Consider the following 27,411-nt stretch of genomic DNA (forward strand, 5'->3'; position numbering starts at 1 on the left):
CTCGGACTCTAGCCTAAAGACTCGCGACTCGACTCGGACTCTAGCCTAAAGACTCGTGACTCGAGTGCACGTCACATTAAAAAAAAAGTTCTTCACGAAGTAGATGTTTGTACAGCAATCTAGAAATGTTCTAGATCAGTGGTTCTCAAACTGTGGTACGCGTACCACTGGTGGTACGTGAAGCAGCATGAAGTGGTACGCCAGATAATCTCGGAAAAGTAACTACATGCACCGAAAAAAATCAGTAGCTCTCTCACTTTTGTCAGAGCAGATCTGCGTCTGAATCTCACTGATCTCCTTCCTGACATCACCAGGCTGCTCCGCTAAACAGGCGCAGATATACTAGTGATGGGTCGTTCTATTAAACGGATCTTTGAAATGAACGAAAGGAACCGAGTCTTTTATTTTTGCGCAGTTCATATAGACTGTAATCCATCCATTCAGCTTCTCATCAGTAGAGGGAATTAATCGTAAATCGTAATAAGAGCTGTTTATTGCCGATATTCAAATCCGAAACACTTTCAGTATCGCTGAAAGAGCAAGCGAGACACACACACGCACAGAGAGAGAGAGAGAGAGAGAGAGAGAGAGAGAGAGAGAGAGAGAGAGCTGGTAGTATAATGACAAATAATTGAGAAATAAACTATAAACTTGTTTAATTGTGTTAAATACAAGAGAGGATTTTTCTGAAACTTAATGCAATGTAACCACAGTCTGTCTCTTCTCTGTAGTTTTATTCCTTTTAAAATAAATCTTTTTTTCTCATGTAAGTGTTGTTTGAATTAGGAATACATTTAAGGCAAAGTAGCAAAATTTTATATTAATATCGGGGGTGTCTTATAGTTTACCCAGTAGCGCCTCCCGAAGAACGAAGAGCCATTTTTTTGAACGGCTCTTTAAAAGGAACCGAGCCAAAAGATCCGGCTCCCTTCAAGAAGCCATAATTCCCATCACTAATATATACACACACACCTAATTAATGTGTGCCATATGTGGTTCTGTGATGAGAAACATAGGTGGTACTTGGAAGTTTTGGTTTGATAATGGGTGGTACTTGGTCTAAAAAGTTTGAGAACCACTGTTCTAGATCATCTGAAACAGAGAGAGGAGAACATGTGGCACTCTCTAATGCCAGGGTTGCAGTGGGTACAAAGCCGTCAGTCCGCAAGGTCCACTGCAAGGTATTCTAGTGTGAGAAGTGTCAATAGAAGGCGGCATCCCAAATGAATTGCATCGTGTTGGCTGCCGGAGGGGACACAGAGATTGAAGTGACTCTCCGTGCACCATACGGTTCTCCAAACGAACCCGCACCGTGCAGGTGAAAAGAAGCGGTCGGTATACTGCACACCTGTCGGAGGGGCCGTGTTAAATAACAGTCACGAGGTCCGACTTCTAGTTATAATATATGATGCAACGTTGGAAAAATATTGGAACAGTTGGCGTCCACAGTTCCCAAAGCATTCAAAAGTCTCAGAAATAGGACAGCCTGACTTATTTGGAGTGTATTGAGGGCAACAGTAAAGTAAAGAATCTAGACTATTTTCAGGAAACGTGGTCTGTACGCGGTTCTTCATTTTTGTGTCCACCTGGGGTTTTTGGCTCCCCGAAAGAGGAACGACCGGTTTGCGAAAAAGAAAGTGAATCTGCCGGAGTTCCAATAATGCGTAAACTGGATGTATCATCACTTGTGTCACCCTGTGTTGGACTGTTGGACAGTCTGCGTCCCAGCTTCGCACCCGAGGGTTCCAGTTCCAGGTATATCCCGGACCCACTTCAACCCTGATCAGGAGAGGAAGGATCCACAGTGGGGCAGCATGGAGCTGTAAAATCAGTACAGCAGCTCTTGGCTTTGAATCACAGCGCCGCTGACTCCACTATCTTCTCCTTGTACGCATAGACAGTCTCAGCTCAACTCGGCTCAGCTCAGCTCAGCTCAGATCAGCTCCACCCGTCCATCTCATCCAGCTTCAGCACAAACGAGAGTTCTCCATCATCCTTCAGAACCCAGAAGATGACGGATTTATTTTAATTTTACTTTAAAAAAAAATACGGGACCAGTATGGGGACATGACCGGAACGTTCTCTGTGCTGGGGCATAACCAGTTCCCGTTAGATTGCTGCTCTTAGGACTTGAGGAACTCACGACTTACACCTCTGGGATGGATCAACACTGGAGTAATAACACGATAATAATAACAACAGCATTACGCGCGACTACGGTGTGAGCACTGCGCCAGGAACGCCTGCAGGTTCTCGGCCACCCAGAACAACTCGAGCCCGCGGCTCTATAAGCGGCCTGGACTAAACAAACAAAAAAAAGACTTTTTTTTAAAGGAAAATAGAGAACTCCTGAACGTGAGGGAGGAAAACAAGTTAAACGAGATGCTCACAATTTAAACGAGTTATTTTTTTATAATTTATGTGACTATTTTTGAATAAAAGAAGGCAGAATGGCGTCTTATGTGGACAGCAGTTTTCGTCAGGCGATTATAAAGAACCCGAGCGAGCGGACGCAACAGGTATGAAAGACTTAAATTAATAATGAATAAAACGTTCCATTTATTTGTATTTTACTATTAAAAAACGTGTTTATTACGCGATAATGTTTGAGCCGTATGGTAGCTTTGTATACCGGAGTTTGCTAAGCTAATTTAGCAAGTTAAGCTAACGTACCGTTACTTCAGATTCTTACTTATATTAGGTTTGTTGTTTTAGCTCGTTTTACTTTAAAACCTCATAAAAAAGCACACAAACCACCACATTATTCAACATTATGTTGTTTAAATGTATATAAACATACACAATAATGTGTTTAAATAGTAATTAAACTGAATCTCGGATGTTTTAGGGTTTTTTTTTAAAGGTTTTTTGGTGTGGCTGGAATGCGTTCGCTTTTAGCCCTGTGACTCAGTGGGTGCGTCCCAAATTCCCTCCTCATTCCCTCCTCATCCCTACTTTTTTAGTGCACTCCGTGATAGAAGAAACAGTCCCTCGTACTACCCTAACTAGTAGGCATTATAGTTGCAAGTGAGCGAATTGGGATACGGCTTCACACAGCAGTTATATTTATATTCTATATTCATAGCAGTTCACGCTAATTGAGAATTATATTTATATGAAATTATATTAGTTTTATTTATATTGAAATTCGTATTTATGTTTTTAACAGTAATACACATTGAATTTAAAAGTTATAAATTAGTAAGTACGTTGTAATTAATTAATTAAGTACAGTAATACGGTGCTAATGGGTCTGCTAATCAAGCATTTGTTGACTTATTTATTTATTATTATTTGATTTTATTTGACATTTTTTCCCTTTAAAATATTATAATTTTTGCTTAAATTGTTACATTTCCTTCAGCACAATCGAAAACAAAGTGCTTTTGTTTATTATAAGAGTAAAAAGTAAAAATGTAATATTAGCCGCTCCCCGTCCGACCTTCCCAACCACAGGCACGACCGATCGTGTCTGTTGGACTGGGTTTCGGACCTCTGCGCCACCCGGGTGCTTTTTTTGAGCACGTTTTCGATACTCGCGTTCGCGCTCGGAGGAATACAGGGAGCGTAGTGTGTTCCTCCGTGCACGACGTGCAGTGGGACGTGAACAAAACGCCTCGAGAAGCAAAAGCGGAAGCTGCTCGTCTCGTTACTCAAGACAGGAATGGAACCGATCAGCTGACTGGCGATGCTCATGTGGCATTCACAGCCATAAGCCTTATATTCATGGAGTCTGTCAGTTTCCTGATCCGTTGATGATCAACTTTTTGTGCAGCAGCAACCACAGCCTCCCAGACACTGTTCAGAGACGTGTATTGTTTTCCTTCACCGTAAATCTCCCGTTTAAGAAGGGCCCACAAGTTCTCAATAGGGTTTAGGTCAGGTGAGCAAGGGGGCCATGTCATTATTCTTTCATTTTTTAGGCCTTTACTGGCTAGCCACGCAGTGGAGTACTTTGATGCATGCGATGGAGCATTGTCCTGCATAAAAATCATGGTCTTCTTGAAAGATGCAGACCTTTTCCTGTACCACTGCTTAAAGAAAGTGTCTTCTAAAAACTGGCAGTAGGTTTGGGAGTGGATTTTAAGTCCATCTTCAACCCGAAAAGGTCCAACTAGCTTATCTTTATATACCAGCCCGTAGGAGTACCCCACCTCCACCTTGCTGGCATCTGAGTCGAAGAGGAGCTCTGTGCCTGTTACTGATCCAGCCACGGGCCCATCAGTCTGGTCTGTCAAGAGTCACTCTCATCTCATCAGTCCATAAAACCTTTGAAAAATCCGTCTTCAGATATTTCTTGGCCCAGTCTTGACGCTTCAACTTATTTGTCTTGTTCAGTGGTGGTCTGGTTTCAACCTTCCTTACCTTGGCCATGTCTCTGAGCACTGAACACCTTGTACTTCTGGGCACTCCAGGTAGGTTTCAGTTCTGGAATATGACAGCACTGGAGGATAATGGTTCCTGGTAGCTTAACGTTTGATTCTTCTCAAATCTTTGGCAGTTAATTTGCATCTTTTTTTCTTAACACGTTTCTTTTGACCCTGTTGACTATTTGCAACAAAACGTTTGATGGTTCTGTGATCACGGCCCAATATCTTAGCAATTTCAATAGTGCTGCATCCCTCTGAAAGACATTTTAAAATTTTTGACTTTTCAGAGTCACTTAAATCTCTTTTTTGGCCCATTTTGCCTAAGAAAAAGAAGCTGCCTAATAATTATGCACACCTTAATATAGGGTGTTGATCTACTTAGGCTACACCCTATCACATTACACAAATACACAATACCTGATGTGCTTAAATACAATAAGCATTCAAGTTTATACAGCTTGGAGTTGGAAAAGATGCATAAAAATTATGATATGGTCAAAATACTCACTTGCCTAATAATTCTGCACACAGTGTATGGAGGATAGATTCACCGCTTCGCCGCGCTGTTTTTACAGCTCGCCGCTGACCACCGACGAGAGATTGTTTAATGACATATGTAAACAGTCTGCTTGTCGTGCGAAACACTAAACCACGGCATTGTGGGTAAAGCACACGGCCTCGTAGCCGGCGAAGACGACGCAGGAAGTCGCTCCGAACCCGCCGCATGAGTCACTCTGCCGCTATTCGCTACGTTTCGCGAGCTAAATCGGGCGCGGGCAAACATACTTTCGGAGGCGCCCGTGTGAAGTGCGCGCATTCGGAGCGCGGAGCCGCAGAGGCATCCGTTCACATCCTGCACACACACACACACACACACACACGCGCTAGCGGTATGCTTTCGACACGTCTCACGAGCTCATGCCTTGGTGTCCGTACACTTCTGGCGACGCCGTTTACAGTCGAGCAAGCTTCACACGAGCGTGTGTGTTTACATTTACAGTATGCAGTCTAAAAAAGCAATCGAATGAAGGGCCTCGCTCAAGAGCCCACCACTGGCAACCTGGCATTAGTGGGACTTGAACCAGCGACCTTTGGGTTGCTAGTGTGCGTGAAGAGAGGCGTAGCGGGGAACGGCGTTTCCTCAGACGCTGCGTCGGCACAGGAAAAGGAAACGGCGCGAGGAAAGAAAGGAGTCGGGGAACAATCGCTCCGGGATTCGGAAACGTCTCGGGACAAACACTGTCCATATAGAAGCACTTTGTAGTTCTACAATTACTGACTGTAGTCCATCTGTTTCTCTGCATGCTTTGTTACCCCCTTTCATGCTGTTCTTCAATGGTCAGGACCCCCCACAGAGCAGGTATTATTTAGGTGGTGGATCATTCATGATCAGCAATGCTATCAGTGCTGGACCGAGAATAGTCCACCGACCAAAAACACCCAGCCGACAGCGCCCCGTGGGCAGCGTCCTGTGTCCACCGATGGAGGTCTAGAAGATGACCGACTCAAACAGCAGCGATAGATGAGCGATCGTCTCTGACTTTACATCTACGAGGTGGACCGACTAGGTAGGAGTGGACAGTGAGTGGACACGGTGTTTAAAAACTCCAGGAGCGCTGCTGTGTCCGATCCACTCATACCAGCACAACACACACTAACACACCACCACAGTGGGGGTCCTGACCATTGAAGAACAGCATGCAGAGAAACAGATGGACTACAGTCAGTAATTGTAGAACTACAAAGTGCTTCTATATGGTAAGTGGAGCTGATAACATGGACAGTGAGGTGGTTTTAATGTTATGGCTGATGGGGCTTGAACCAGCGACCTTTCTATTACCAGTCCAGCACAGCTGGGGGTTCGCATTGGGTCCTGCCCTCCCAGAACCCAGAATGGACGCCAGTCTGTCGCAGGGCCTCAGCCGTCCCACCCCCACCCTCAGACACAGCCAGTCATGTCATTTACCGCCGCGCCGCCTCAGTCTCTGTTCGCTGATCATGTTGAGCTCCTCTCGTCCATGCCGGTTCCTCCGAGTCGTACAGAAGGAAGTCCTTGACGTCTGTCACTGTTCCTTTAGCAAACACAAGAAAGCACAGCGCTACAGAAAGAGGAACCGACTCGGTTCCCTGGACTCGGTTCCAGTTCTCACCTGCCGTATCTCTTCTGTTTTCCCAGAAACACCGAGCTTCGGTTTTACAAAACCAAAAACAAAACCCCAAACAGCCGTACTGAGGTGGGTTATGCAGAAACGTTCGTTTTCCCACCTGTATAAAGCGAGCGCCGGGGTTATTGTGTGTGTTTCTGTTCCTCTGCTTTTAGAAAGCATGTGTCAGTGCTGGTCTGCACCCAAACCACACACACACACACACACACACACACAGCTATTCTCGAGCGCTGCACTCTTATTAGCTTCCGCTGTGGTTCGGAATTAACGATGAGTTACCGCATTTTCGCTCCACTTCAATCTATCTATACACACAATCCCAAACGTACAGAGAGTTAACCGTTTCGCTCGGGAGTCCAACAGTGGCAAGCGTGGTGGTGGTGGTGGGACTCCACCACCTTTTTCCAGTGCCGACATCTCAGCCGCGCTATCACCCGGCCGGGCGCCTACACAGACAGCGGTCGGCTCGTTTGAAAAAAGGGAGGAGCGTCAGGGTTCCGTGAGGCACTTAAATGTAGCAATAAGTACATAAATAATGTAAATAAAATAAAACTAAATATTAATCATAAAAAATAAATCAAATAAATATTAATAGTTAATAAATAAATAAAAGAAATAATTAAGTAAAAAATGAAAAACTTTAAATACATCAAAATAATAACATAAAAAACAAGAAGTAAGTAAATAAATAAATAATGTAAATAAAATAAAACTAAATATTAATAATAAAAAATACATAATAAATCAAATAAATATTAATAGTTAATAAATAAATTAAACAAATAATTAAATAAAAAATGAAAAACTTTAAATACATAATAATAATAAAATAATAAATAACTAGTAAGTAAATAAATAAAAAATGTAAACAGAATAAAGAACATAAAGTAAATATTAATAAATCAATAAAAAACAATAATAATAAAATACAAAATAACAAGTAAATAATTAATGAAAAACTGTAAACACGATAAATAAAATATAAAGTAAATATTAATGAGAAATAAAATATAAAAATTAAATAAAAAATGACAAACTTTAAATAAATAGTAATAATAATATAAAAATAATATATATATTAATAATAAATGAGTAAATAAAAAACAAGAATACATAAAATCTAAAAATATTAATAATAAATAAATAAATAAATAAAAGAATAATAAAATAAATAATAACAGTAAAATAAAAAATAAAATGAATGTAAGTAAAATATAAAAACAATTACTAATAAATAAATAATAATCAAATATAAAATGCTAAAATACATTTTATTTGTTGACATTACACGGTTTACGAGGCGAGTTTATGGTCGCGTGAGAAAATACATTTCGCCCACCGACACAAGCGCATTCACGCGAACCCTTAAAATCAGCCAGCGACTGAAATCCCCCAAACTGGGAACGGTAACACGGCAGGATTCCTGACTCACGAGCGTTGGGAATGTGTGTTATGCGGGGTCAGGGGTCAGATCCGTCCGGTACAGCTGCTGCCCTCGTTCAGAGCTGGAGCGCGTCGGGGGTGGGGGGGGGGATGTCTGAGATATTTCGGCGCTCACGGCACGGGGTGACCGACACGCGGGTGGCCGACACGCGGGCGACCTACGACCTCCTATTGTTGCGACGGATTATTCTCGGCCCTCCACACGCGCGTGCTCGCCCGCCTGGTACCCGCTTTTAGCCGCCGGGTCCCCTCGGCAATCTCTTTGTACACAGGGTTTCGGAGTGTGTCTGTCGGGATTTGTAACGTCACACTATATAGCCAAAAGTATGTGGACGTCAGGACATGATCGTGATGATTTGAGTATTCCGTCCTGTCCCAGATCATATCTGTCCACCTACTATTGGCTCTTCTCTATCTGAGAAAGCTTTACGCAGGGTTTTGGAGTGTGTCTGTGGGGATTTGTGCCCTGTTACACTATAGCAAATAAATAAATAAATAGTATAAATAAAATAAAAAATAAAGTAAATGTTAAAAATAAATAAATAAAAATTTAAAATGAAACACAAAATAAATATTAATAATAAATTAAATAAAAATTTTAAATAATAAATGAATAGTAATAATAATATTAAAATATTAAATAATAAGCAAATAAATAAAAAATTTAAAATAAAAAAATAAAGTTAAAAGCAAAATAAATATTAATAATAAATAAACAAATAAAAAACAATTATAATTAAATAAAACCAAAAAAATTTAAATGAACAGTAATAATAAAAAAATTTAAATGAAGTAAAAAACTAAATAAATATGAATAATAATCAAATAAAAATTAAAAATCGTTAAATAAATAGTAATAATAATATTAAAATATTAAATAATAAGTAAATAAATAAAAAATTAAAAATGAAGTAAAAAGCAAAATAAATATTAATAATAAATAAACAAATAAAAAACAATTATAATTAAATAAAACCAAAATAATTTTAATAATTAAAAAATGTAATCCGTCCGATCCCGCCGGGTTTAAAGCCCGGAGGTTACGTACGAGGACGTGGGTGTGGCTGACCGCCGATGACCGCTCATTACCGCGGTTCTCTTGCTTTCGTCGCAGGTTCGTGGTTCACGCGACCGGATCGGTACCGATTTTTCTGCTCCGGAGAGAACCTTCGATCTTACGCTGGAAAAGCGCCGGGCTGTGGATCGGTACTAGGTCCGTTCTAGCATTTAGTAAAAAGGAGTCCAAAGAAGATCTGGTGACCTGGTCATGTTTTCAACCGAGGGAATTTTTCGGATCGGATCGTTTCCTGATAGGAAAACTGGCTCGACCGGGTAACTACGCGAAACTAGATGTTATCAGATTTGAATTCTACTTCTCGGTCGAAAGTATGTGGACACCTGATCATGAGCTTTGTGTCAAATCGATTGCAAAATTAAAGGTCTTTTTTTTTAAGGGATTCTTCTGGGATTCGAACTCACGGCCCGCTGAGCTGCCGTCAGATAAAGCCTCCCCCAAGGAGCATCCAATCGAATCCTCTGTGGCGGCTTTGTAGAGATCTGCAACTGGTCCGCTTGCTGTAGAGATGGACTGGAGGGCACGGGTTGCAGGATAATGCCCCCCTGCCATGCCGTTAGGACCCACAGGGGGGCGTGAAGGCACTCGGATGAGTTCGATGTCGCGCCTCGAGTTGCCGGGCGCGATCCGCTCCGGTTTTCCGCTGGCGAAGATGCCGACGTTCTTTTTTTCTGGGAATTCGGTCGGTGCTGCGGCGCTTTTCGGGAACCGCAGTCTGGAACGTGTCCGGCCTTCCCTAAACTCGTTTCCTAGGACGAATTCAAGTGCTGACTTGTTTTCTCTTAATATGATTCGATTCGTTCGTGACTCGTTAATCTCGGCGGTGCGACAGCGACCGGGGCGAACAGAGCGGTGGAGGAACAGATAGAGCGTAGCGTGACGATCCAGCATTTGCATCAGAAACGCACTCACTGACTGAATCGTGTGAGTCACGGGAATCGAATCGATTCGATCGATTCCCAGGATCCGTGTCCACGAAGCGAGGTCCGTGAAGTTTGGTTTCGAGGAAGTCTGGTCCTGCGGAGTGTGTTCACACACACTCACACACACACTCACACACACCCACACACACACTGTTTCATTGTTGAGTTTTGCTTTGTTTACTCTCCCCGCATTCCTCACGTTCTTGGCTTCCACAGAGCTACAGGCTTTACGCTGGGTTTTGGAGTGTGTCTGTGGGGATTTGTGCCCTGTTACACTATAGCAAATAAATAAATAAATAATGTTAATAAAATAAAAGTAAAGTAAATATTAAAAATAAATAAATAAACATTTTAAATAAAACACAAAGTAAATGTTAATAATAAATAAACAAATAAAAAATAATTATAATTAAATAAAAATAAAAAATGTTAAATTAATAGTAATAATAAAAAAAATGTAAATGAAGTAAAAAACTAAATAAATATGAATAATAATCAAATAAAAATTTAAAAACGTTAAATAAATAGTAATAATAATATTAAAATACTAAATAATAAGTAAATAAATCAAAAATTTAAAATAAAAAATTAAGTAAAAAGCTAAATAAATAATAATAAATAAACAAATAAAAAACTATTATAATGAAAAAAAAAAAAAAAAAAGTTAAATTAACAGTAATAATAAGAAAATGTAAATAAAGTAAAAAACTAAATAAATATGAATAATAATCAAATAAAAATTAAAAACCGTTAAATAAATACTAATACTAATATTTTAATATAAAATAAGTAAATAAATAAAACATTTAAAATAAAAAATTATGTAAAAAGCAAAATAAATAATAATAAATAAACAAATAAAAAACAATTATAATGAAATAAAGAAAAAAAAATGTTAAATTAACAGTAATAATAAGAAAATGTAAATAAAGTAAAAAACTAAATAAATATGAATAATAATCAAATAAAAATTAAAAACCGTTAAATAAATAGTAATAATAATATTTTCATATAAAATAAGTAAATAGATAAAAAAATTTAAATAAAAAGTAAAGTAAAAAACAAAATAAATATCAATAATAAATAAGTAAATATAAAACAATAATAATTAAATATTGAAAAACAAGATTAAATAATTAAATAAATATGAATAAATAAATAAATATGAATAAATAAAAAAATAAAATCACGGTTGGTTTATATTTCTGCGCTATCTCCGTTATATCCACAGTCTCCGTCACAGCTGTGAATGTTTCTGTGTCTCTTATTTGTCTTTCCCAGCCCTTTGCTTTTGCACATCCCGTCCCAAATTGAATCACATCTTTGCACCCACTATTGGGAAAAGCTTCACGCAGGGTTTTGGAGTGTGTCTGTGGGGATTTGTGCCCGGTTACACTATAATATGGCAGAAGTATCGGGACGAGCTTCTTGACCGAACTTCCTGTATCAATACACAACATACCGACTGAAGCTTAACCAGCAGGGCTTTCGGCAGGATTCGGTAACCCGTCTGTGGGGATTTGGCGCACGTGACGGAAAGGCAGAAGCGAGAACAGAAAATGAGAGAAGTTCTCTCGGGTTGCACGACGCGTGGGATGTCCAGGATGACACCAGCGTTCTGTTTCTGCGGGTTTTTACTTTCCATCTCGCCCCGATTCTCACTTTTTCCCATGGCGGGCGCAGGACGCACCCGCCGGCTGGCAGAGAACGGGGAGGGGAGGGGAGGGGAACGTCTGAGAAGGTCTCTTGTTGGACCTGCGAACATGTTGTTCTTGTTAAGAGCTGACCTGAAGTGCGTTGCGTCATGGGAAGGGTGTGTCGAGTGCGCCGTGGAAAAATAAAGAAGGAAAGTGTGTGTGTGTGTGTGTGTGTGTGTGGGGGGGTGGGTGTGGGTGTGTGGAACCGGGCGGTTTAGAAGGATTTGCTGCCACCTGCTGGTCACTGGCTGCAACTGCAGGTTGAAACCCCAGCTGTAAATACTGCGCACACACACGTGCACTATATTAGGGTGGACATGCCCTCTTTTTTTGGACAGGGTAACACAGAAGACCCCCCGACCCCCCCCCCCCCCTCCCGAAACCAACCCCCCTAAGGGTGTCACCCTAACTAAATAGGCAAAAGTACAGTGTATGTAGACACCTTGTAGGACACAATGGCCTCACAGCAAGAAGGTCCCGGGTTCGATCCCCAGGCGGAGCGATCCGGGTCCTTCCTGTGTTGAGTTTGCATGTTCTCCCTCCCCATGGCTGGACAAAAACTGCGCACATAGTGCGTCCCTTTAAAAACAAGTCATGCGCTCATATAGTAGTGATATTATCATGCGGCACCTTGAAACTGGACCTCAGTCGGTTCTGGGAGTGGTGTTGAGTTCTAAAGACGTTGAGTTTCGAGGTATTTTTTTCCCATTAGGATGTTTGGGATGTTACACTGAAAATAACACAGATATAATATAAACACACTGCAATATAACAAAGCTGCGCTTCTTAATGGTGGAGGTGCTCGATCTCGGAATACCGTATTCCCTTCAGCACCGGCGCATTCACACGAGAAGCTTAACGTGACTTATCGTACTAAAACAAAGAGACGTCTAGCGCTCCTGTCTCCTTCTTTCACTACATTAAACTTTAGTACGTTAAGCTTTATTTTAGACTCTGGGAGAAGCCGATTCTGATTCTCAGAAGCTCGAGCTGCAACACAAGTTTAAAAGTGAAACAGGGAGGAGAATCCAGATAACGCAGATACACGTGGAGCTTTCAGATTATTCGTAACGTGTCATTCCACGTATAATTAAATAAGTAAATGAATAAATAAATAAATAAATAAATAAAGGGTACGTTTGAGTTTAGGGGAGGTTTGAATATGAATAATACGTGACGTATCGCATGTAAATGTAAATATTACATTTATTTAGTATTATATTAAACAATGTGAGCCCTGATACCTGCATACATGCACATATAGATGTGTTATTTATGAATTTAGAGGTCTATTTATGTTAATAATAAGCTTATTATTGTTTATAAGGTGTATAATTGAGGACTGTCGCTTTAAGAGCAGTAGGCTAATATGCTATCCTCAGTGTGAGTGAACTTTAGTAAGATTTAACATTTATGTCATAAATATTCGACGATATTTAACAAGTTTGTGCATTTTTTATCGACTTTACATGTTTGTAGTTAGATTAAAGGTTTAAAATTAAAGCTTTTTTGCTCCGTGATGGATGGAATGTTCTGGAAACCGGCGTCACCACAGCCGTACAGTTAGCTTCACATCATCTGACATTCGAGCTTCTTTCGTCTCGTTTTCGGCTAATAAACCTCCAAAAAATGAATAAAACTGCACAAACTGACTCCTGCAGTAAACAGGAAACAAAGTACAATTAAATATGTTTGGAATGTTAAGTTTTATTTAACGTTTTTATCGTGAATGTGAGGTAAACTTGCGTTGAAATGCTAAGGGAGCGTCTAAAAAGTGCAAGAAGCGGAGTTAGGGTAAGTCGTGCAAGTGACTAGGTAACTACTACAACCTTCGTTATATATATATATATATATATATATATATATTATATTTATGTGACTTTATTTATGTGTCATTTTGTTAATTTTTTACTTTTAATTCTGTATTATTTAATTTCTGTATTGTAAGTGTAGTATGTGGTAACTATTACATCGTTTATTACTCGACTCATGAGTCTCTAGCGTCAGCATGTGTTAACATTAGTTACGTGTAACAATTATATAATTATTATTATTATTATTATTATAAATATTCTGCTCTCTAACGATAATAACGCTCCGGCCGTCTTAATGTGTCAATGTTCCGGCCAGCTTCCGGCGTAGTGATGAAGCGTCGCTCCCTACTCCCTACACGCTTCACTCCATTTGAACATTCTCGTTCCCTTCGGATCGGAATCTCACTTAAAACGGTGGAGTACCCTACGTAGTGCACTTCACCGGAACAGCCGGGGTGAATGGGACACTCCTACAGAAACCAATCAGAGCTTCCGATTGTAATTGTTAGTATTTCTTCGGTTTGCGTCACACAGATGACGCGGTAATGAGACGCTCGATCGGCTTTCTAACCACTTCCTGTTTTAATTATAAGCACATTTACAAAATAACGGATTCTGTTCCTAATGGGACGCACGCTTATAAATGTAATAGCATCTGGAAGAACAGAAGCTCAGGTAAGCAGCGGTTATGGATATTTTGCTGTGTAAAATACACTCGCTAATCTGTTGTTGTTTTTATCTGAACTTACAGATTATTTCTTTATTTCTATGCTACATTTATAATATATATTTTGTGTTTATTATATCGACTCGTGACTCGACTCGGACATCTCTGCTATGTAATAACTACAACTCGGCTTCATGCACTTTTAAGACGCTCCCTTAGGCTTTCAACGCAACTTAGTTCAGTTTTATTCATTTTTCTGGTGTTTATTGGGCGAGAACGAGACGAAACTTTACCGCGGTCGCGTCACCGAGCGTCTCGGTTTGTGTCCGCAGGACCTCCAGATCGTGTACTCGTACCTGCACGGGATGGAAGCGCTGTCCAGCCTGAGGGAACACCAGCTCAGGTACGACCCCGACCGCTTTCATATCGGTACACGAGCGCACCGTGTTGCCCGGAGTATGTGGACACCTGAGCTGTTTTACTCCAGGGGTGTCCACATACTTATGGCCCCGTGTGGCTCCTAGGTGAGTAGCATAAAGAAAGTGGAATTAGGTGCAGATGTTATAACAGATCTGCACAGAGACTCGAGAGAGGGAAACTACAGGCCTGTTCGTGGTACCTGACGTCACTCTGGTTGTATCTTCTCCTCCAGGTTGATGTGTGAAATGGTTCGGTACGAGCAGCACGAGGCCAACGAGGTCCTATACTAGTGAGTAACACACACACACACGTGGTTCCGATTCGTCCCGAAGGTGCCGAACAGATGACATCTAGAGTTCTGATGTCAAATGATGTCTAGAAATGACTCGGAATCAAATGACTCGGAATCAAATGACTCGGAATTAAATGATGTCTAGAGCTCACTTTTTAAGTTCAGTTAAAATGACTCGGAATCAAATGACTCGGAATCAAATGACTCAGAATCAGGTGACTCAAAAACAAATGATGTCTAGAGCTCACTTTTTAAGTTCAGTTAAAATGACTCGGAATCAAATGACTCGGAATCAAATGACTCAGAATCAGGTGACTCAAAAACAAATGATGTCTAGAGCTCACTTTTTAAGTTCAGTTAAAAGGACTCGGAATCAAATGACTCGGAATCAAATGACTCAGAATCAGGTGACTCAAAAACAAATGATGTCTAGAGCTCACTTTTTAAGTTCAGTTAAAATGACTCGGAATCAAATGACTCGGAATCAAATGACTCAGAATCAGGTGACTCAAAAACAAATGATGTCTAGAGCTCACTTTTTAAGTTCAGTTAAAATTATTCGGAATCAAATGACTCGGAATCAAATGACTCAGAATCAGATGACTCGGAATTAAATGATGTCTAGAGCTCTCTTTTTTTAATTACGTTGAAATGACTCAGAATCAAATGAGGATTCTAATTACTTAGAATTAAAAGACTCGGAATCAAATGACTCAGAATTAAATGATGTCTAGAGCGCACTTTTTAAGTTCAGTTAAAATGACTCGGAATCAGATGACTCGGAATCAAATGACTCAGAATCAGGTGACTCAAAAACAAATGATGTCTAGAGCTCACTTTTTAAGTTCAGTTAAAATGACTCGGAATCAAATGACTCGGCATCAAATGACTCAGAATCAGGTGACTCAAAAACAAAGGATGTCTACAGCTCACTTTTTAAGTTCAGTTAAAATGACTCGGAATCAAATGACTCGGAATCAAATGACTCGGAATCAAATGACTCGGAATCAAATGACTCGGAATCAAATGACTCAGAATCAGGTGACTCAAAAACAAATGATGTCTAGAGCTCACTTTTTAAGTTCAGTTAAAATTATTCGGATTTAAATGACTCGGAATCAAATGACTCAGAATCAGATGACTCGGAATCAAATGATGTCTAGAGCTCACTTTTTAAATTCAGTTCAAATGACTCAGAATCAGGTGACTCAAAAACAAATGATGTCTAGAGCTCACTTTTTAAGTTCAGTTAAAATTATTCGGATTTAAATGACTCGGAATCAAATGACTCAGAATCAGATGACTCGGAATCAAATGATGTCTAGAGCTCACTTTTTAAATTCAGTTCAAATGACTCAGAATCAGGTGACTCAAAAACAAATGATGTCTAGAGCTCACTTTTTAAGTTCAGTTAAAATTATTCGGAATCAAATGACTCGGAATCAAATGACTCAGAATCAGATGACTCGGAACTAAATGATGTCTAGAGCTCACTTTTTTTAATTACGTTAAAATGACTCACAATCAAATGACTCGGAATCAAATGATGTCTAGAAATGACTCGGAATCTAATTACTTAGAATTAAAAGACTCGGAATCAAATGACTCAGAATCAAATGACTCGGTACTAAATGACTCGGAACAGGGTTGAGGTCGATGCTCCTGAACCTACAGCTTGTCTGAGATCCTGGTTCCAAACCACAAACATCAGCGACGGCCTCCTTTCAGGCTCGCGGTCGTGGTTCCGATTCATCCCACGGGGTTGAGATGGGTGCTCTGTGCGGCCAAAAGTATTCGGACACCTGAGTCACCTCCGTATGATCTTTTGAGAAGGCTTGTGTGGGAATTTGTGCCCGTTCAGCAGTACAAAAGAGACTTTATTATTATTATATTATTATTTTTATCATGTTTCCCTCATCCTTCAGCCCTGACGACATCGGGACGTGCTGGTACATCCTGCTGTCCGGCTCGGTCTTCATCAAGGAGTCGATGTTTCTACCCCGCAGCAGGTGGGTGCAGCGCTCGGCGCAGGCTGCTATTCTGTACGTGGTCTTGACCTCGTTCCCAATCCTTCCTTCTCTCTCTCCCCCCCTTCCAGTTTCGGTAAGCGTTCGGCGGGGAGTTCGCGCCGAGGGTGCGAGTGTATCGTCCTCGAGGCCTCGGAGATGATAGTGGTGAGTATGACGAGCCAGAATCGCCCTCGCTGATGTAGGGACGGTGTGCTCACTCGACCCCCCCCCCCGCGTGTCTCCGTTCAGGTGGACTACATGGAGGACAGCGAGGAGTACTTCCAGAGGCAGGCGTCACACCGGCAGTCCAGGAGAAGGTTCCGGAAGATAAACCAGCGCGGAGAGAGGCAGACCATCATCGACACGGTGGAGCACTATCCAGCCAGCAAGCCTCCTCTTCCACCCAACTACCACACGGTCTGTATACAAGTGCTGTCCACATATTTATGGCTATACACTGTATCTCACTCCTATAGGGCTGCACTATGAATCCAGCGGTTATTAATATTCAACATCGAATATTCAACCCGCCAGTTCAATTCAGTTGAAATGACTCTGAATCAAATTAGGTTGAGAGCTCTTTTCATGAATTCAGTTGAAATGATTTGGGATCAAATGACTCTGAAACAAATTATTTCGAATTAAATGACTCGGAATCAAATGATGTAGAGAGCTCTCTTTTTAAATTCAGTTGAAATGACTCTGAATCGTATGACTCTGAATCAGATGATGTTCAGAGCTTTTCTTTTTTTAATTCAGTTAAAATGACTTGGAATCAAATGACTCTGAATCAAATGACTCGGAATCAAATGACATCAAATGATGTCTATAAATGATGTCTATAAATGACTCTGAATCAAATTACTTAGAATTAAATGACTCAGAATCAATTGATGTCAAGAGCTCTCCTTTTAAATTAGGTTGAAATGACTCTGAACCATATGACTCTGAATCAAATAATGTCTAGAGCTTTTTTTCAATTCAGTTGAAATGACTCTGAATCATACGACTCTGAATCGATTGACATCTAGAGCTCACTTTTTAAATTCAGAATCAAATGACTCGGAATCAAATGACTCGGAATCAAATGACATCTAGAGCTCTGATGTCAAATGATGTCTATAAATGACTCGGAATCAAATGACTCAGAATCAAATGATGTAGACAGCTCTCTTTTTAAATTCAGTTGAAATGACTCGGAATCGTATGACTCTTGAATCAAATGATGTTCAGAGCTTCTCTTTTTTTAATTCAGTTGAAATGACTTGGAATCAAATGACTCTGAATCAAATGACATCTAGAGCTCTGATGTCAAATGATGTCTATAAAAGACTCTGAATCAAATTACTTAGAATTAAATGACTCGGAATCAAATGACTCAGAATCAAATTATGTAGAGAGCTTCTCTTTTTTTAATTCAGTTGAAATGACTCGGAATCAAATGACTCGGAATCAAATGATTTCTTGAAATGACTCGGAATCAAATTACTAAGAATTAAATGATGTCTAGTGCTCTTTTTAAATTTGGTTAAAATGACTCGGAGTCAAATGACTGAATCAAATGATGTCTAGAGCGCTCTTTTTAAATTTGGTTAAAATGACTCAAAATCAAATGACTCGGAATCAAATGATGCCTTGAAATGACTCGGAATCAAATGATGTCTTGAAATGACTCGGAATCAGATTACTTAGAATTAAATGATGTCTAGCGCTCTCTTTTTAAATTCAGTTGAAATGACTCGGAATCAGATGACTCGGAATCAAGTGATGTCTCGAGCTCTGATGTCAAATGATACAAATGTCAAATGCCCTAATAAAAGCTTCAGCGGGGCCATGCGTGGATCTTCAGACCTAAAGCCTGTAGATTCTGTAGATGTCCTCTCATAGTACACACAAGGTCTAAAATGTTGGGACGCCTGTCCATTATTCTGCGAGTACTTCTGATGAAGGTGATCAAATAAACGGAGCGTTAGTTGATCGTGTCGATCGTGGCTGTACTGGACGAGGATTTGTGACTCTGTGTTTTGTTTGTTCTTTGGTTGCAGGAATGCCACAAATCCCAGGTAACCCACTTATCACGAATGATTTCCTCCTCCTAATTCACCGTGGACTGATGACGTCCCACACGATCCATACTTCAGTGACCTCACCTGGCTTAACCGATCGTTTTCCTTCCTCAGCTCCCGACAGACTTCTCCAAGCTCCACCTGTCAGACGGCCTCCACCTCCACATGTCCTCCAGCCAATCACGCTCCAGCATCGCCAGCGACTCGGGGAGCAGCAGCCTGTCGGATATTTATCAGGTCTGTATTCACCGGAGGAACCCGCTACAGTCCAGGCGTTCCTCAACCCTCCATTGATTGTGGCTGGTGACTTCTCTGTGCCCATATAAATAGGGCCGGTTTGACTGCACGCATCACAGCAAGGTCAAAGTAAACTTGGAACTGTCACCTCATGCGTAGAAGAACGAACATTTTTTAAATCAAATGACTCAGAATCAAATGACTTAGAATCATATAACACAGAATCAAATTACTTAGAATCATATAACTCAGAATCAAAGGACCTAGAATCATATAACTCAGAATCAAATTACTTAGAATCATATAACACAGAATCAAATTACTTAGAATCATATAACTCAGAATCAAATGACCTAGAATCATATAACTCAGAATCTAATGACTTAGAATCATATAACTCAGAATCAAAGGACCTAGAATCATATAACTCAGAATCAAATTACCTAGAATCATATAACTCAGAATCAAAGGACCTAGAATCATATAACACAGAATCAAATGACTTAGAATCATATAACTCAGAATCAAAGGACCTAGAATCATATAACTCAGAATCAAATTACCTAGAATCATATAACTCAGAATCAAAGGACCTAGAATCATATAACTCAGAATCAAATTACCTAGAATCATATAACTCAGAATCAAAGGACCTAGAATCATATAACTCAGAATCAAATGACTTAGAATCATATAACTCAGAATCAAATGACCTAGAATCATATAACTCAGAATCAAATGACCTAGAATCATATAACACAGAATCAAATGACTTAGAATCATATAACTCAGAATCAAATGACCTAGAATCATATAACACAGAATCAAATGACTTAGAATCATATAACTCAGAATCAAATGACCTAGAATCATATAACTCAGAATCAAATGACCTAGAATCATATAACTCAGAATCTAATGACTTAGAATCATATAACTCAGAATCAAATGACCTAGAATCATATAACTCAGAATCAAATGACCTAGAGTCATATAACACAGAATCAAATGACTTAGAATCATATAACTCAGAATCACATGATGTCTAGAGCTCTGTTTTTAAATTCAGTAAAATGACCTAGAATCATATAACACAGAATCAAATGACCTAGAATCATATAACTCAGAATCAAATGACTTAGAATCATATAACTCAGAATCAAATGACCTAGAATCATATAACACAGAATCAAATGACTTAGAATCATATAACTCAGAATCAAATGACCTAGAATCATATAACACAGAATCAAATGACTTAGAATCATATAACTCAGAATCTAATGACTTAGAATCATATAACTCAGAATCAAATGACTTAGAATCATATAACTCAGAATCCAATGACCTAGAATCATATAACTCAGAATCAATTGACGTAGAATCATATAACTCAGAATCAAATGACCTAGAATCATATAACTCAGAATCAAATGACCTAGAATCATATAACTCAGAATCAAATGACGTAGAATCATATAACACAGAATCAAATGACTTAGAATCATATAACTCAGAATCAAATGACCTAGAATCATATAACTCAGAATCAAATGACCTAGAATCATATAACTCAGAATCTAATGACTTAGAATCATATAACTCAGAATCAAATGACCTAGAATCATATAACTCAGAATCAAATGACCTAGAGTCATATAACACAGAATCAAATGACTTAGAATCATATAACTCAGAATCTAATGACTTAGAATCATATAACTCAGAATCAAATGACCTAGAATCATATAACTCAGAATCAAATGACCTAGAGTCATATAACACAGAATCAAATGACTTAGAATCATATAACTCAGAATCTAATGACTTAGAATCATATAACACAGAATCAAATGACCTAGAATCATATAACTCAGAATCAAATGACCTAGAATCATATAACACAGAATCAAATGACCTAGAATCATATAACTCAGAATCAAATGACCTAGAATCATATAACTCAAAATCAAATGACCTAGAATCATATAACTCAGAATCAAATGACCTAGAATCATATAACTCAGAATCAAATGACTTAAAATCATATAACTCAGAATCAAATGACTTAGAATCATATAACTCAGAATCAAATGACCTAGAATCATATAACTCAGAATCAAATGACCTAGAATCATATAACTCAGAATCAAATGACCTAGAATCATATAACTCAGAATCTAATGACCTAGAATCATATAACTCAGAATCAAATGACTTAGAATCATATAACTCAGAATCAAATGACCTAGAATCATATAACTCTTTTTTAAATTCAGTTTAAATGAATCAGAATCAAATGACTCAGAATCAAATGACTCAGAATCACATGATGTCTAGAGCTCAGTTTTTAAATTCAGTTGAAATGACTCTGAACCAAATGACTCGAAATCAAATGATGTCTAGAAATGACTCAGAATCAATTGATGTGTCGAGCTCTCTTTTCAATTCAGTTCAAATGACTCAGAATCAAATAACTCAGAATCACATGATGTCTAGAGCTCAGTTTTTAAATTCAGTTGAAATGACTCTGAACCAAATGACTCGGAATCAAATGATGTGTAGAAACCTGACTCCGTTCGTCTGCCAGGCGACGGAGAGCGACTGCGGCGACGTGGATCTCAGCGGGCTGCCGGAGACGGCGGTGGATTCGGACGAGGAGGAGGACGACGAGGAGGTGGGGCGGTCGTCGGACCCCCTCATGAGTCGGGACATAGTGCGGGACTGTCTGGAGAAGGACCCCATGGACCGGACGGACGACGACATCGGTAAGAAACTCAGCCCGGCGCCGGGCGTCCGCATACTTTCGTCCACGCGGTGGAACTGCACTGACGGGTGACTCTCTGTCTCCTCAGAACAACTGCTGGAGTTCGTGCAGCAGCTCCCGGCGTTCGCCAGCCTGGGCGTGTCCGTGCGCCGGGCGCTCTGTGCCGTCATGGTGTTCGCCGTGGTGGAGCGCGCCGGAACCGTGGTGCTGAACCACGGAGAGGAGGTGAGTCGGGCGCCGGCCGAACCCGGAAAAGTTCACACGCTCCCCGTGCCAGGTGTGTTACAGCGTGTGTGTGTGTGTGTGTGTGTTAGCTGGACTCCTGGTCGGTCATCCTGAACGGAGCCGTGGAGGTGATGTACCCGGACGGGCAGTGTGAGACCGTGGGCATGGGTGGCAGTTTCGGGGTCTCACCCTCCATGGAGAAAGAGCTGATGGTCGGCGTCATGAGGACCAAAGTGGACGACTGTCAGGTGAGTGTGTGTGTGTGTGTGTGTGTGTTAGGGCTGGGCGATATGACTAATAATTGTATCATATACGATACGATACGATTAAAATGACTCGGAATCAAATGATGACTAGAGCTCTCTTTTTAAATTTAGTTGAAATGACTCAGAGTCAAATGATGTCTGGAGCTCTTTACTCAAAATTAAATGACTCAGAATCAAATGATGTCCAGAGCCTCTTTTTAAATTTAGTTGAAATGATTCTGTATCAAATAACTCAGAATTAGATGATGTCTAGAAATGACTCTGAATCAAATGACTCAGAATCAAGTGATGACTAGAGCTCTTTTTTTAAATTAACTTGAAATGACTCAAAATCAAACGACTCTGAATTAAATGACTCTGAATCAAATGATGTCCAGAGAGCTGTCTTTTTAAATTCAGTTAAAATGACTCGGAATCAAATGACTTGGAATCAGATGATGTCTAGAAAGGACTTGGAATCAAATGACTCGGAATCAGATGATGTCCAGAGCTCTCTTTTTAAATTAAGTTAAAATGACTCGGAATCAAATGACTCGGAATCAAATGATGTCCAGAGCTCTCTTTTTAAATTCAGTTGAAATGACTGAATCAAATAACTCAGAATTAGATGATGTCTAGAAATGACTCGGAATCAAATGACTCGGAATCAAATGATGTCCAGAGCTCTCTTATTAAATTCACTTGAAATGACTCAAAATTAAATGACTCGGAATTAAATGACTCGGAATCAAATGACTCGGAATCAAATGATGTCCAGAGCTCTCTTTTTAAATTCAGTTGAAATGACTGAATCAAATAACTCAGAATTAGATGATGTCTAGAAATGACTCGGAATCAAATGACTCGGAATCAAATGATGTCCAGAGCTCTCTTATTAAATTCACTTGAAATGACTCAAAATTAAATGACTCGGAATTAAATGACTCGGAATCAAATGATGTCCAGAGCTCTCTTTTTAAATTCACTTGAAATGACTGAATCAAATAACTCAGAATTAGATGATGTCTAGAAATGACTCAGAATCAAATGACTCGGAATCAAATGACTCGGAATCAAATGATGGCCAGAGCTCTCTTTTTAAATTCACTTGAAATGACTCAAAATTAAATGACTCGGAATCAAATGACTCGGAATCAAATGATGTCCAGAGCTCTCTTTTTAAATTCACTTGAAATGACTGAATCAAATAACTCAGAATTAGATGATGTCTAGAAATGACTCAGAATCAAATGACTCGGAATCAAATGACTCGGAATCAAATGATGGCCAGAGCTCTCTTTTTAAATTCACTTGAAATGACTCAAAATTAAATGACTCGGAATCAAATGACTCGGAATCAAATGATGTCCAGAGCTCTCTTTTTAAATTCAGTTGAAATGACTGAATCAAATAACTCAGAATCAGATGATGTCTAGAAATGACTCGGAATCAAATGACTCAGAATCAAGTGATGACTAGAGCTCATTTTTTAAATTCATTCGAAATGACTCGGAATTAAATGACTCGGAATCAAATGATGTCCAGAGCTCTCTTTTTAAATTCAGTTGAAATGACTGAATCAAATAACTCAGAATTAGATGATGTCTAGAAATGACTCGGAATCAAATGACTCGGAATCAAATGATGTCCAGAGCTCTCTTATTAAATTCACTTGAAATGACTCAAAATTAAATGACTCGGAATTAAATGACTCGGAATCAAATGATGTCCAGAGCTCTCTTTTTAAATTCACTTGAAATGACTGAATCAAATAACTCAGAATTAGATGATGTCTAGAAATGACTCAGAATCAAATGACTCGGAATCAAATGACTCGGAATCAAATGATGGCCAGAGCTCTCTTTTTAAATTCACTTGAAATGACTCAAAATTAAATGACTCGGAATCAAATGACTCGGAATCAAATGATGTCCAGAGCTCTCTTTTTAAATTCAGTTGAAATGACTGAATCAAATAACTCAGAATCAGATGATGTCTAGAAATGACTCGGAATCAAATGACTCAGAATCAAGTGATGACTAGAGCTCATTTTTTAAATTCATTCGAAATGACTCGGAATTAAATGACTCGGAATCAAATGATGTCCAGAGCTCTCTTTTTAAATTCAGTTGAAATGACTGAATCAAATAACTCAGAATTAGATGATGTCTAGAAATGACTCGGAATCAAATGACTCGGAATCAAATGATGTCCAGAGCTCTCTTATTAAATTCACTTGAAATGACTCAAAATTAAATGACTCGGAATTAAATGACTCGGAATCAAATGACTCGGAATCAAATGATGTCCAGAGCTCTCTTTTTAAATTCAGTTGAAATGACTGAATCAAATAACTCAGAATTAGATGATGTCTAGAAATGACTCAGAATCAAATGACTCGGAATCAAATGACTCGGAATCAAATGATGGCCAGAGCTCTCTTTTTAAATTCACTTGAAATGACTCAAAATTAAATGACTCGGAATCAAATGACTCGGAATCAAATGATGTCCAGAGCTCTCTTTTTAAATTCAGTTGAAATGACTGAATCAAATAACTCAGAATCAGATGATGTCTAGAAATGACTCGGAATCAAATGACTCAGAATCAAGTGATGACTAGAGCTCATTTTTTAAATTCATTCGAAATGACTCGGAATTAAATGACTCGGAATCAAATGATGTCCAGAGCTCTCTTTTTAAATTCAGTTGAAATGACTGAATCAAATAACTCAGAATTAGATGATGTCTAGAAATGACTCGGAATCAAATGACTCGGAATCAAATGATGTCCAGAGCTCTCTTATTAAATTCACTTGAAATGACTCAAAATTAAATGACTCGGAATTAAATGACTCGGAATCAAATGACTCGGAATCAAATGATGTCCAGAGCTCTCTTTTTAAATTCAGTTGAAATGACTGAATCAAATAACTCAGAATTAGATGATGTCTAGAAATGACTCGGAATCAAATGACTCGGAATCAAATGATGTCCAGAGCTCTCTTATTAAATTCACTTGAAATGACTCAAAATTAAATGACTCGGAATTAAATGACTCGGAATCAAATGATGTCCAGAGCTCTCTTTTTAAATTCACTTGAAATGACTGAATCAAATAACTCAGAATTAGATGATGTCTAGAAATGACTCAGAATCAAATGACTCGGAATCAAATGACTCGGAATCAAATGATGGCCAGAGCTCTCTTTTTAAATTCACTTGAAATGACTCAAAATTAAATGACTCGGAATCAAATGACTCGGAATCAAATGATGTCCAGAGCTCTCTTTTTAAATTCAGTTGAAATGACTGAATCAAATAACTCAGAATCAGATGATGTCTAGAAATGACTCGGAATCAAATGACTCAGAATCAAGTGATGACTAGAGCTCATTTTTTAAATTCATTCGAAATGACTCGGAATTAAATGACTCGGAATCAAATGATGTCCAGAGCTCTCTTTTTAAATTCAGTTGAAATGACTGAATCAAATAACTCAGAATTAGATGATGTCTAGAAATGACTCGGAATCAAATGACTCGGAATCAAATGATGTCCAGAGCTCTCTTATTAAATTCACTTGAAATGACTCAAAATTAAATGACTCGGAATTAAATGACTCGGAATCAAATGACTCGGAATCAAATGATGTCCAGAGCTCTCTTTTTAAATTCAGTTGAAATGACTGAATCAAATAACTCAGAATTAGATGATGTCTAGAAATGACTCGGAATCAAATGACTCGGAATCAAATGATGTCCAGAGCTCTCTTATTAAATTCACTTGAAATGACTCAAAATTAAATGACTCGGAATTAAATGACTCGGAATCAAATGATGTCCAGAGCTCTCTTTTTAAATTCACTTGAAATGACTGAATCAAATAACTCAGAATTAGATGATGTCTAGAAATGACTCAGAATCAAATGACTCGGAATCAAATGACTCGGAATCAAATGATGGCCAGAGCTCTCTTTTTAAATTCACTTGAAATGACTCAAAATTAAATGACTCGGAATCAAATGACTCGGAATCAAATGATGTCCAGAGCTCTCTTTTTAAATTCAGTTGAAATGACTGAATCAAATAACTCAGAATCAGATGATGTCTAGAAATGACTCGGAATCAAATGACTCAGAATCAAGTGATGACTAGAGCTCATTTTTTAAATTCATTCGAAATGACTCGGAATTAAATGACTCGGAATCAAATGATGTCCAGAGCTCTCTTTTTAAATTCAGTTGAAATGACTGAATCAAATAACTCAGAATTAGATGATGTCTAGAAATGACTCGGAATCAAATGACTCGGAATCAAATGATGTCCAGAGCTCTCTTATTAAATTCACTTGAAATGACTCAAAATTAAATGACTCGGAATTAAATGACTCGGAATCAAATGACTCGGAATCAAATGATGTCCAGAGCTCTCTTTTTAAATTCAGTTAAAATGACTCTGAATTAATAGATGACTAGACATATATATTATTTGATGACTTTGATCTCCTGTGTTCTGTCGTGTGTGTGTGTGTACGTGTGTGTGTGTGTGTACATGTGTGTGTATGGTACATGTGTGTGTGTGTGTGTGTGTGTGTGTGTAGTTCGTGTGTATAGCGCAGCAGGACTACTGCTGCATCCTGAACCAGGTGGAGCAGAACACACAGCGGGTGGAGGAGGAGGGAGAGATCGTCATGGTGAAGGAACACCGCGAGCTCGACCGCACCGGGACCCGCAAGGGCCACATCGTCGTCAAGGTGCGCGCTCTACCGTCCGGGTTCCTCTCTGTGTGGAGTTTGGCATGTTCTCCGTCGTACAAAGGTCGTACAGTCAGGTTAACTGGAGGCACTAAATTGTCCATGACTGTGTTTGACATTAGACTTGAACTGAATCAAATGATGACGAGAGCTCTCTTTCAATTCAGTTAAAATGACTCTGAATCAAGTGATTTGGAATCAAATGACTCTGAATCAAATGATGACTAGAGCTCTCTTTAAAT

At 39.1% G+C, this 27,411-nt stretch overlaps 1 protein-coding gene across 6 annotated transcripts in view; it reads left to right on the plus strand.

Annotated features, from left to right (window-relative positions):
* Positions 1-1,884: 1,884 nt before the first annotated feature.
* The window catches only part of rapgef2a (Rap guanine nucleotide exchange factor 2a), a 52,591-nt gene continuing 27,064 nt past the window's right edge, over positions 1,885-27,411 (plus strand). For 3 of the 6 annotated variants that reach the window (XM_063008103.1, XM_063008106.1, XM_063008104.1), the window contains exons 1-12: positions 1,885-2,519; positions 14,487-14,557; positions 14,807-14,863; positions 16,792-16,875; positions 16,965-17,040; positions 17,125-17,292; positions 18,921-18,938; positions 19,056-19,178; positions 21,769-21,946; positions 22,034-22,170; positions 22,260-22,418; positions 27,017-27,169. In XM_063008103.1, the coding sequence (XP_062864173.1) occupies positions 2,451-2,519; positions 14,487-14,557; positions 14,807-14,863; positions 16,792-16,875; positions 16,965-17,040; positions 17,125-17,292; positions 18,921-18,938; positions 19,056-19,178; positions 21,769-21,946; positions 22,034-22,170; positions 22,260-22,418; positions 27,017-27,169 (1,293 nt within the window). In that variant the 5' untranslated portion in view covers positions 1,885-2,450. The remainder of the gene's footprint in view (positions 2,520-14,486; positions 14,558-14,806; positions 14,864-16,791; positions 16,876-16,964; positions 17,041-17,124; positions 17,293-18,920; positions 18,939-19,055; positions 19,179-21,768; positions 21,947-22,033; positions 22,171-22,259; positions 22,419-27,016; positions 27,170-27,411) is intronic. The other 3 variants (XM_063008105.1, XM_063008107.1, XM_063008108.1) reach the window with 1 other exon arrangement.

The sequence above is a fragment of the Trichomycterus rosablanca genome, chromosome 14 (genome assembly GCF_030014385.1).
Source record: "Trichomycterus rosablanca isolate fTriRos1 chromosome 14, fTriRos1.hap1, whole genome shotgun sequence".
Classification (NCBI taxonomy): Eukaryota; Metazoa; Chordata; class Actinopteri; order Siluriformes; family Trichomycteridae; genus Trichomycterus; species Trichomycterus rosablanca.